Source organism: Leopardus geoffroyi, chromosome D4 (genome assembly GCF_018350155.1).
Source record: "Leopardus geoffroyi isolate Oge1 chromosome D4, O.geoffroyi_Oge1_pat1.0, whole genome shotgun sequence".
Lineage (NCBI taxonomy): Eukaryota > Metazoa > Chordata > Mammalia > Carnivora > Felidae > Leopardus > Leopardus geoffroyi.
In genome coordinates, this window is record NC_059342.1 from 42,332,058 (window position 1) to 42,344,959 (window position 12,902).

Below are 12,902 nucleotides of genomic sequence, written 5' to 3' on the forward strand. Positions count from 1 at the left end.
AGGGAGACACAAAATCTGAAGCAGATTCCAGGGTCCAAACTGTCAGCACAGAGCCCAATGCAGGGTTCGAACTTGCAAACCACGAAATCATGACCTGAGCTGAAGTTGGACACTTAACTGACTGAGCCACCCAGACTCCTGTTGTCACCTTCATTTTGAAATGATAGCTTTACTATATATATGATTCTGTGTTAGCAGTTTTTTTTTTTCGTTTGAGCACTTTGTATATGTTATCTCACTGTCTCTGACATCTATTGTTTCTGAAGAAGAGTCAGTTGTTAATCTTACTGAGGTCTCTTGAAAATGAGGAGTGGTTTTTCTCTTATGGTTTCTAAGATTTTTTCTTGGTTTTGGCTGTCAGTATTTTTACTATGATATGTCTGTGGATTTCTGCATGTACAGTCCATGGAGGTTTTGTGCTTCTTGGATGTTACGTTAATTTTTTTCATCATTGTTTGGTAGTTTTCAGTCATTATTTCTTTGAATATTTTTTCTGTTTCTTTATTCTCTTACCTCTCCTTCTGGTAGTTTCATTATGCTCTGTTGGTGCATTTAATAGTGTTCCACATTTTTCTGGGGCTATTGACTATTGTTATTCTTTTTTCTTGATTTATCTTCAAGTTTTTTCTTATTTTTGCCATCTCCTATTGAATATTCAGCTCCTCTTGTAAACTTTTTGATGCTCTTCATTTTGGTTGTTTTGCTTTTTAGCATCAGAAATTCCACTTGATTGTTTAAAAATAACCTATATCACTTTATGGTGTTTTTTATTAGGTGAGACGTTGTCATGTTTGTGAAGCATGGTTTTCTTTAGTTATTTTTTATTGACTGCTTCTTCTCCTCTATGTATGAATGACACTTTCCTCTTTTTACATGTTGTAATTTTTGTTGGGAAATGGACATTTAAAATTGTATAGTAGCGCAGTTTGGGATAATGATTCCTCACTACCCCATCCTCATTGTAAAATGTAAAATATTTTTAATATCTATTTTTCATTTTTAAAATTGTTTCATTTTTTAAATACTTAAATTTTTAAATCTAATTATAAATTTATATATCTGGCATATGGGTGGTTCTAACTCTTGGTTGTTATAAACAGTGCTGGTATAAACATGGGTATGCCAATATGTCTTCAAGATCCTGCTTTCTATTCTTTTGAATTTATATACCAAGAAATATTGCTGGATTATATACTAGATACCTTTTTAATGTTTTGAGCAGTTACCACCCTCCCAGCCGACCATACAGGTTACATCATTTATAGTCCCACCAGTAGTGCACAAAGATTTCTGCTTTCTCATATCCATGCCAGTGATCTTTCTTTTTTCTTTCTCCCTCCCTCCCTCCCTCCCTCCCTCTCTGTCTTTCTCTCTCTCTCATTGCTGTTTTTTGTAATAAATGGAAATTTAAGAAGTACTCAGAGTGCTTTCTTGGTCGAAAGCCATTATTTTTACCTTAAAAAGATTGCTTCAGCTACCGTGGGGTAATATGTGAAGTATGAGAGCATGGCTAGAGTAGAGGAGTGCAGGGTAGAGTAGAGTGCCTAAAGCCTGGTGCTCACTTCTGCAAATAATCAATGTATAGTGTTTATGTGGGTATACTTTATGTTTAGATATGTTTATTTACTACTTTATGAAAATAAAATTAGTTTTGTAATATATTTTGGAAAAAATATAGTTAAAAGTAACATCAATTTTGAAATGTTTCACAATGTAAACAATAGAGAATTATCTGGAGGAAAAGGCCGACTTTGTAAAACTTGGGTAAAATTTCACCATAATCAGAAAAACTGAACATGATCTGAATCTCAAATATTATACAATTATGTTGATATTTTTTACAGTTCTGTCCCTTTTTTTCCCAATGTGTGTACATTTAAAATAGAGGAAATAATGAAATATCTGCCATTTGTCCTGGCTACTCTTTAAGTAAATGAACTAATTTTTTTATTCATATATACTTTCACTATACAATAATTTCCTTACACAATAATAGTTTTTTCACTATACAATAATTTACTTACTGTAATTTCAATAAGTACATTTCTACTTTGATTTTCAAATTTAATTGCTTCACATTCTTAGTTTTTGTACCAAGGCACTATGATACTTTTTCATTTTCTGGAAAAAGTAAATTGCAACTGGTATTAAAGTTATTGTTTGTACTAAATATTTTTTTAGTTAAGTGAAAACAAAAAAAAAATTAAAAACATTACCAATTTTTTACTGTAATTTTTTAGATTAGTTGAATATACTTCATTTCTTATTTGATACTTATTATGTTTGATTATGATATAAGTGCTCTGATTTTAGGCCTTTGAAGATGATTTAATTGAAGCAAGAAAAGAAATTGAAGTATCACAGAGTAAATATAATGCTGTGTCATTACAGTTGAATAATAAACAGACTGAACTTATCCAGAAGGATATGGATATTACCCTTGTCAGGCAAGTATATTCAATTTCAAATGTAATATTATAGCACTGTCATTAGTTATTCAGAATGGCAACATATATGTTTATTATTAACACTCTAAAATGACAACAATAGGTCTTCTATGAAGACATATGTTTGTATATTGAAACGATCTGGATTTTATTTATTTATTTAAAAAAATTTTTTTTAACATTTATTTATTTTTGAGACAGAGAGAGACAGAGCATGAACGGGGGAGGGACAGAGAGAGAGGGAGACACAGAATCAGAAGCAGGCTCCAGGCTCTGAGCCATCAGCCCAGAGCCCGACGCGGGGCTCGAACTCACGGACCGTGAGATCGTGACCTGAGCTGAAGTCGGACGCTCAACTGACTGAGCCACCCAGGCGCCAGGGGCTCTTTTTTAATAGGGCCTTCCCTGTTGCTAGAGTATGCTTTCTCCCCCATTGTCCTCGTATTTAGCCATGTGACTTATTTTGGCCTGTGAGACAAGAGTGAAAGTAATATATGCCATGTCCTAATGTTTTAAAAGAAGCATTGCTTGATTTGCCTTTGCTTTTCGTCCTCTGCCACCAGAATAGTATATTCCTAATATAGTCTGCTGCTGCAGTTTGAGTCTTAAAATAGAGGAAAGCTACATGTAATGTGAGCAAGCAGTAAATCTTTGTTTTTATAAACCATCCAGATTTTTTTAAACTGCAGAATAACCTAGAGAAGCTGCCGGAAACCCTCTGTCAGTCTTTGGTATCAAACTTGATCTCCACAGGGATATTCCTAATTTATCCCATGGCCCACTCAATCCCTTAGATAGCATCACTGTAACTAAAAAATCACCGGATTTATCTTTCAGGAATCCAGTATTTTTAACAGCACTTGACATTCTTCTTGAGGAAATGTTGTCGGTTCTCAGAGCTGTCTCAAGTCTCTCATACTTTCCTTTACTCCTTTTTATCTGTGTCTACAGGAAATTCTCAAGTTTGAACCTACCAATTAACTTTATTTTCCATAGCTTTTATTTTCCTTATAACTGTAATTATGCATTTTGATGTTATTATGGTATCTTTCCTTTTTAACAATATCTCTTTATGTTATCCTTTTCATTTCATTCATTCAACAACTGTCTTATCCCATATATCCTAGCAAACAGAGCATGAGGGAAGGATTAAGTCCTGATTGCTTACTTAGGAGATTCAATTCCAGGGATAAGTGAGTGAGAGAAAGAGAGAGAAGAATGAGGCAGGCAAGGATAAAGAGTAATTCAAGGAAATGCACTATTGTGCTGGCTACTGCTTTGTGATGAACCATGAAGAGATAGCAGGTGCACTGAATTTGCTACCCAGGGTGATTCTGAACAGGCTGTAGGAGAGAAACGATGCTCTAGAGCAATCCATCGGATGGAAAAAGAAAACAAGTTACCTGTCTGTTTTCTTCTTGTGTTTTGTCTTACATTGATAAAAGTTTGCTGCATATACCATGCCTGTGTTGTAGCATTTTATCCTAATCTGGAAATGGTACAAGGAAACACACATGCTAGGCATGCAGCTGGTTGACTTCAAGCAGTGGAGCCAGATGAGCTGTATAAATTTCATAGGCTTAAGTGGCAGTTAATAGGCTGAGACAGAGCAAGGGAATGAGAGTCTAAGAGGCAGGTATAGACTGAATCTGGAAATATGCATAAGATGTATATAATACACCAACAACTACAATAAGGGACAGGAATTACCTTAGGTGCTCTGTTTGTAGTAGTGAACAAAACGTTCCTACCTTCACAGAGGCTTTATTAAGGTCATCTTTACATCTTGTCTTTCTATTGATAATTCAGAGAAGTGTGATGATTTCTTTTTTATACATTTTCTAGACCTTCCTTCTAATTCCTTTAGTAATTTCTACTCAGAGGTATACTTTTCCTCCGAGTATGTACAATAAACTTTCTTTTTTCTTAATTCTTAGTACTCCCCTTTTTTAGTAAGTCCAGTTTGTTTTTCTTTATTTGTTTTCAAATGAGGAAAGATATAGACAAATTTAGTGTTTGCTAGTGGTCCAGACGTGTGCCTTTTGTAAGCTTTATTGCTTACTTTGATACTAATCAAATTCCACATTTCGTATTTGCAACAATGGTGTACATCCCATTGCATCTACTTTTCAAGTAGAAAGAAGAGAAAGAAACTTATCTCGATAGTGTAAGATTATGCTTCCATTCCACTTACTGGGAGTATGCCTAGGACATAGCATGGGATGAGAGACAGGAGTATGCTATTCCCTTAGTTGATTTTTAATCCTCAGGTGCCTCATAGTGTGAGCATTTCCCTATTCTTGAATATGTTTTTTTCTGACTAAAGATACATATATTTTGTTCCACATGACCCTTAAATGCAAGCCAGCTACTGATCATCTCTTTAAGAAATAACAAATATTTCTAGCATTGGAAGAGAAGTAAATTTGCTGTGTTTCACATTGCACTGAAAGATGGTATGTTTTCTCCTCATCATGTCCCCGTTCTAAATGCAACATTTACTTAGGTTTCCAAACATATATCTTGACTATATACTGAGATAGAATTTTATTATACATCTATTGCCTATCTTATTTGATAATTTTTACCAGTATTATTCTGGAAACGGCAGTACTCAGCAAGCATTCTTACTGTGGGTCTCTCTTCCCCTCCTCATGTGAGCATTATATATCCTGCAGGCATTGCGCCATTATTAATTCTCTTCTCTCTCCTCTCTCGTTTTTGGACTGTTATTTACTTCAGGTTTTAGTTTTTTTAAATAAATAGTTTTTTAAAATAAGTTACAAAAAGATGATGCTATAGTCTGAATGTATCCACCCAAAATAATATGTTGGAATCCTAACGCCTAATGTGATGGCATTAGGAGGAGGGGTTTTGGGGGATGTTTAGGTCATGAGGATAGAGCTCTCATGAATGGGAATAGTGTTCTTCTAAAAGAGACCTCCCTGAGCTGCCGAATGTCTGTCTACCTTGTGAGGATACAAGAAGTCTCTGACCCAGAAGAGAGCCCTGACTGGGCACTCTGATCCCTGACTTCCAGACTCCACAACTATGAGAAATAAGTTTCTGTTGTCTGTAAACTACCCAATGTATGATATTTTGTGATAGCGGCCTGAAAGGACTGAGACAGACAGTGTATGTTCATGTATCTGTATGGATGGAGGGATTGTTGTGCTATTTGGAAAACGATATTCCAAACTTCTAAAAATAGAGCTCATTTCTCCCATATTAATATTTATCGTCTTCAACAACTGTTTGCATATCTCCTTTGTTCCTTCTTTTAAGACTTACCTTATAGAAATTAATTTTTAGTTTGAGGTTATAGTTTAAAAAAAGTTCCATTAAAAAATACAGTCTCCAGAATACATATTATAATGTGTTGTTCTGTGAAATGTATTTCTATAAATATTTTTCTCTTCAAATTGAATATATAAAATATGTTCCGATTTTATGTGATCTGTTTCACATGGGATTCCCTACCATGGAACTCTGGCAACCCCTATACCAGGAAGTAGGGTTTTCCTGGACCCTTAGTGCCATCATTACTACCACTACCAGTTCATTTGTTCTCCTCCTTACCAGTTGCACCTGGGATTGGTTGGAATCACTGGTTTTCACCTTGTGTTGCTCTCCTTGCTTCTACCTTTTTTTTTTTTTTTTTTGCCTTATCTTTTCCTTCAGTCTGGATTAGAAGAGTCACAGGAATCCCAGCCCAGATCTCTGAGGTTGCAAACTAGTGGTGCTTTAAGAAACTTTGGTTTGAAATTTAATTTGCCTTTTGGGATTCCTTTTAATGCATCTGAAGTTCTGTATAATATGCAATGAAAGGCTGACTTACCCTGTATTCAAAACTGATAACTATTGTTGGCATCAGTACTTATCAATTCTTGGAACTGAAGTGTAACTTAATTTCAATAAGAAGGTGGTACTATGTCTGTATATCCAAGGGTTTTATTACTATCAAGCTATAAAAGAAAATTGATAAGTATTTGGCTTTGAAAGTCATAGTAGTTCTATCAATACTTTCTAGGTGTATGTGATAAATATTAAATACTTTATATGTTATTTCTTTCATTAATATGTTTGCCTGCAGTAAAAAATAATAGATAAAAAAACTGGAAGACGATCTATAACTTAGATGAACACAGTTATTTAACTGAGATGGTCTTTATTCATGCTTGTCCCTGTTTATGGCTCGCTTTGCACAGGAAGGAGTTGCAGGAGCTGCAGAACCTGTACAAACAGAACAGTGCACACACAGCACAGCAAGCGGAGCTGATCCAGCAGCTCCAGGTTCTGAACATGGACACACAGAAAGTACTGAGGAATCAGGAAGACGTCCACACAGCCGAAAGCATATCATATCAAAAAGTATGCTTCTATTCTGTCATAAAAATGTAAATTTATATGGATGCACTTATACAAATATATAGAATTCAATTTTTTTTCAGATTTCAACATTTCTTTATTACTACTCCCTTTTATATATGTTTCTTCAAAATTAAAAATGAAATACAGCTCAATTTGGTAATATTTAAAATTTTGTGACTTTTCTATGTGGCTGTTAAAGTTGAAACATTTAAAACATAGATGCAAATTTACTCTGTAGGATATTGTTTTTATAAATTGGAATTTCGATATCTACTATGAAACATACTATGACTGTAGCCCCCAAACCAGAAAGGATTTGGGGAATGGAATTTCTCAGCCTTCTATTATGAGAAATCACTCCTCTGTTATGATTATAGTTTATGACCTAAAGCAGTCTTTCATTATAGAATTGTGCATTGTTTCATTGGCAAATCTGCACAGACACAAATGGGTATGCTGAGGAAGGCTTCAGGGTCAGTATTTTCCAAGGATGTTTCTCTTTTTTGTCTGCTTCTTTTAAGTAGTCATTTTACTTTACAGTTGTTTTAGGAACCACTTAAGAAGGCTTACCCAGCTATTTAGGCATGCTGACTGACTCAGCAACAATAATTATGGCTAGTAATTAAAAAAACCACCTTTATTGAATTCTTTATGTTTTGTGTAGTGTACCAGGTTATTTATAGAAATAATTTGATTTCTGTATAGGTCAATCTCATAAGATTGATTTTATTCCTTTTTAATAGTTGAGGCAGCCAAGGCTTAGAGTGGTTAAATAGTGCAATCTGTGTTGTTGTTTTCTATTTAACTCCCTCTTCTAAAAAAGGACCATGAAAATCCAATACCTATAATTAACGTTTTTATGTTAGTAGTAATAGTAAATAACTATTAAGTAAACGTTAAGCACTTATTTTTAAATAATGCTTTGGAACAGTGGTTTTCAATCTGTATTCTGTGTTCCTCTAGAGTTTCCCTCAGGACGCAGATGATAACGAGGGAAGGGTAGCGCCTGTTCTCTCCACTTAGAATAGAGCCGCTTCCTCTTTTTGTTCTGTATGGTGGGATTGCCTATTTTGCTTTTGCCTCCAAACCAGGCTCCATTGCTAAAATGACTTGGAAAATTGGATCTTATTAGTAACTTTAATTTTTTCATCCTTTTCACTTGTATATTTACCTCAAATATTTCTTTTTCTTTCTTAAGTTTTGCTTAAAAGCCCCTCACCCATGGCAATTTATATTCAAATACATCTTTAAGGTTGCTTGGTAATAACCTCATAACCCTTTTCTCTTATATGCTAATACTTCTTTTACTCTTTCTACTCTCAGCAAGAAAGAACTTGGTAAAGAGGAAAAAAAGCAGTGTTTCCTTGGCTATTTCATTTTTCAATCTTGTGTTCTAAGAATTTTTTTTTGTTGCTTGACTAAAAATTTAAGACAAAATGGCTCAGCCTTAATTCTACTTTTTGGCTGATTTTCTTTAGCAATCCCTACATAGAGCAACCATCTCTTTTATAACCTACTTGAGAGCTTTTGTAGATTCTGAATCATTTCACACAATTGAATACTTAAACATTTTAAATTAAAATAATTATTACCAAAGTATTAGATGCTTGTGATAAATTCTTAAATAATACAGAAGTGTATGAAATAAAAATATAAAGTATTCTGCCTGCCTACCTGAAGCCCTTGCCCCAGAAGTAACCACTCTTAATATTTGAATGTATCTGAGAATTTCTCTAGGAGAACAGAATATTTTAAAATTATTTTCTTTGTTAATTATACAAACATTACAAGAATACATTATTATAAGAAACAGAAATAATAGTATAGAAGTCCTGATACTGCTAGTCTAACAGACTCGAATACCCTTCCACTCACCCCAATTCATTTCATCTGTCCCCAGGGATAATCATCTGAGTAGTCATTCCAGACCCTTTTCATGCATTAGATATTAGACATGTGTGTACATACACACATAATCACAAATCGAGGCATGTTATAATTTTAATATTTATTAACTTACACTTACTGTTCTTTAACTTGTCATTTTCAAAAATGTGCATTGGATGTATTTCCACAACAATACATAGAGTTCTGGCTCTCCTCCTGCTCCTCTTTGTCCTCCAGCATGAACATATGTAGTGTGGATTTATAATTTGATGATTATTACGGTCTTCCTCTCCAACTTTTTGTTGTTACCAACTTTCTCATAGAAGGAGATGTTCCCCATCTCTTCTATAGCATCATTTCCTTACTGGACCATTCCTAACCACATATAAACAGGCCGTTATGCCTCTGATCTGGGGAAAAGAACAAAACAAACAATAAAAAACATGTATTGACCCCCACTATATATATATTCCTTCCTTCTCTTCCTTTTCCTTTTCCAGCAGTATTCCTTGAAAAACTTAAGTTTTCTTGAAGTTCACCTCTCTTGTTCTCTCTTGAACCAACTCCAGTCAAGTTTTTACCCCTTTCATTCACTATTCTTAAATTTCTCCTCTCAGAATTACTTGTGACCACCACATTGCTCAATTCAGTGATCATATGTCAATCCTCATTTAATGTATCAACAACATATGTCTTAGTTGATGACTTGCTGTTCCTTGAAATACCTTCTTTCCCCCACCCCCTCTCCTGACTTGCAGTGCACTACGGTTGTATAGTTTTCTTCCTTCAATTCTAGCTGTTCCTTTTCTGTTTCTTTCACATCTTTTCCTAGTCTCCATGTTGTCTAAATGTTAAAATGTCCCAGGCCCTAATTATAGGATGTCTTTTTTTTTCCTGTGTTTAAATTCACACCCTAGGTGATTTTATCCAGTCACCTAGGCTTTCAAAATCATAATTGTCCATATGATGACTCCCACACTTGATTATCTACTCTGGATGTCTTGTGTGAACTTTAGGAAAGATATACATACATATATATCTATATATGTATATCTATCTATATACACACACACACATATACACATATATACATATATACACACATATACACATATATATATACATATATACACATATATACATATATACACACACATATATTTTTTTTTTTTTTGAGAGAGAGAGAGAGAGCGAGCAAGCATGAGTGCTCCTGTGCCCAAGTATGAGCGAGGGAGGGGGCAGAGGGAGAGGCAAAGAGAGAATCTTAAGCAGGCTCCATGCCCAGTGAGGAGCCCAGTGTGGAGCCCAATGCAGGGCTTGATCTCACAACTGTGAGATCATGACCCGAGGCAAAATCAATCAGACATTTAACTAGCTAGCTGAGCCACCAGGCGCCACTAGGAAAGAGTATATCTAATTGTGTACTTAACATTTTTTAACTTGTGTGCCTAATAAGCATCTCAGATTTCACACCTTCAAACTAAGCTATTGTCTGCTTTGCCTTCAATACATGTATGAAATTCTGCTACTTCTACTACCCCTGTTGTCACCATTCTGTCCAAACCACTATCAGGTTTCACATGAGTTCTTGAAATAGTTTCTCACTTTATTTCTTTCCTCCTGACCTTATCCCCTTTGAGTCCATTATCAACACAGATGTCAGGATGTTCTTGCTAAAACTTAGTAAGTCCTTCCTTCCTTTACCTCCATCCATTGGTTTCCTGTCTCATGAAAAATAAAACTCCAAGTTCTTGCTATAACTTGGGAGACTGTACATGATCTGGCTCTTCATTACCTCTCTGATCTCATTTTTGCAATCTCTTCTCCTTAATCTCTCCATTGCAGCCACACTTAATTCTGTTTTTTTCCTTTGAACATCCAAGTATTCTTCAACCTCAAGTTCTTTGCATTTGCATCCTCTTCCTGAAAGCTCTTCCCCCTGATGTCTGCATAGGTAACCTTTTTACTACCTTTATTCTTCACCTCTTACAGCTTAAAATCTAGTTGATCACTGATAATTGAGTAGCAGGAGTAAGATGATGTTGTATGTATGTATGATGTAAGTAATGTATGTTGTAATAGCAGAAGTACATAGCTTGGACCTTTTCCTATGTTTAGGGATAAGAGACTCCCTTTGATGAAGTGATATATGTGATATTTATTCTGAGAAGATAAGAAGACATCAGTGAAGCAATTTAATTTCTTATAATTCTTCTTATATGAAATTTACCTTAAGTCATAAATTCCCTAGTTAATGTCTTTACCAAATTGGGAGAAGTAGAGCTTATCAAACTCTAATTTGGAGAATTTTGAAACCTTATGCATGTTTCCCCAGAATTATGACAATGCTCCAAGAATCATTCTAGATAATGAGAGGTTTAATGGGAATATATTGTGCTTATGAATAATATAGAGGCAGGAAAAAAGAGCAAACTGACATCGATGCTAAAGATCTGGCTTAATTTCCCTATTTAGTCTATTTCTTGTACTCTCTTTTGTCTACTTTTTTTTTCTTTTCTCCACTTTGAATTCCTGTTTCTTCCAACTTGTTCCTCAGAAGTTACTTTTTAGAGGTACTGTGTAGGAAACTTAACTGATTTTTTACTTGATACTCATTCTGAAATTTTAATTCTCTTTGTGGTATTTTAATTTTAAAGTTATTTTAGATAATTATAATTGTTCATTCATAAAGTTTTCATTAGTATACTCACCTACACTCAATTCAGAAGTCCTTGATTATTTATTTATATTTTGTGAATTTTGCCTGAAGTTAGTAGATACTACATTTAATTTTTCTTTGGTAGTCTATGTGTAAATAATTACCCATCAAAACACAGAAAAAACCCTTTATAATTCCATCTCCCAGAGGCAAATGCTGTTTAACATTTTGAATATTTCCTTTCAGTTTTTTAAAGTGCATTTTAACATATCTGTGGATACACTAATATCTTTTATTTCACATTATATTAAAACAATATCATGACATATAGCTATTTTGGGAATAGCAATATATTTAACCATATTTCCAGTGTTGATCATGTATGTTGTTTAAATTTTTTACTATTGTAAATAAAGGTGCAATAAACATTTCTTTGTTGTCAGTTCAGACCATTAGTATTCATTAGAGAGTATGGAATATACAGACACACACACACACACACACACACACACACACACAGACATACACACACACCTCACACCCAGGCCTAGGAAACCATTCCTTTTATGAAAAAGCTAGTAACATCATATTAATGCTTTACAGTTTACTCTTAGTTCATACATAAAAAAGCCTCATTTAAGTTATTAAATGTTGAGAATGCACAGGACATCATGAAGTTTGAAGGGGACCTGCCGGCCACATGAGAGATGATCAGTAAATGTTAAATTATTGAACCTTAAGGAGTGTGTGCAATGATATACCACTTTGGATAATGCAGTTTAAAAATCATAGATTCTTATTTGAAAGTAAGAGTATTTTCAAACTTTGCAGGCATATTTTTCTGTCTTAATTTAAATATTCTAGTCCACTTAATTTTTAACTATTTGGGTGAGTAAATAGTTCTAAAGTGGTAAAATGTGGAGAAACTAAGAAGACAAGTAGAAAGGCCATCTAGTTGTAGCACAATCATAAATAAACAATATAAGATTTTATGATAAGCCAAGGAGAATCTGTGTTTCCATTAACACACATTATTTTAGAAACACATGATATAGGCTGAGGCACAATGCAAGTCATATCCAGCAACCATATAGTAATAGTGGTGAACATTTATTGAGCTTATTGTGTATTAGCAACTTGGAAAATGCCTTTTGTGTCACTAAGTCTCACACCAACCCTATGTGGTATATTATTATTATTCCTTATTGTTTTATAGATCAAGTATTGAGGCTTAGAATATTGTTTAAAGATGGTAGAATTCAAATCTAGGTGATCTTGGGTCCAGAACCCACAATCTTAAACTCTATTACAAAGCCCACTGTATCATTCAGTTATACATAGAATAATGTGGTCTTAAACGTTCTGTAAATAGATTCTGTAAACTTGCATCATTCATTCTCATCAAAATTCTTTTAATGTTCAGTAACTTTATGTTGGGAAATTTATCTTGATACCTAAGTTAAATGTTACTCAAAAGAGTTCATTGCTGGGTGCCTGGCTGGCTCAGTCAGAAGAACATGTGACTGGTTCTCAGGGTC

General features: G+C 34.3%; 1 protein-coding gene across 2 annotated transcripts in view; it reads left to right on the top strand.

The window, feature by feature from the left end:
- Positions 1-12,902, top strand: part of CNTLN (centlein) — a 310,623-nt gene that overhangs the window by 114,126 nt on the left and 183,595 nt on the right. For both annotated transcript variants that reach the window (XM_045470092.1, XM_045470093.1), the window contains exons 6-7: positions 2,314-2,447; positions 6,656-6,818. In XM_045470092.1, coding sequence (XP_045326048.1) covers positions 2,314-2,447; positions 6,656-6,818 — 297 coding nt within the window. The remainder of the gene's footprint in view (positions 1-2,313; positions 2,448-6,655; positions 6,819-12,902) is intronic.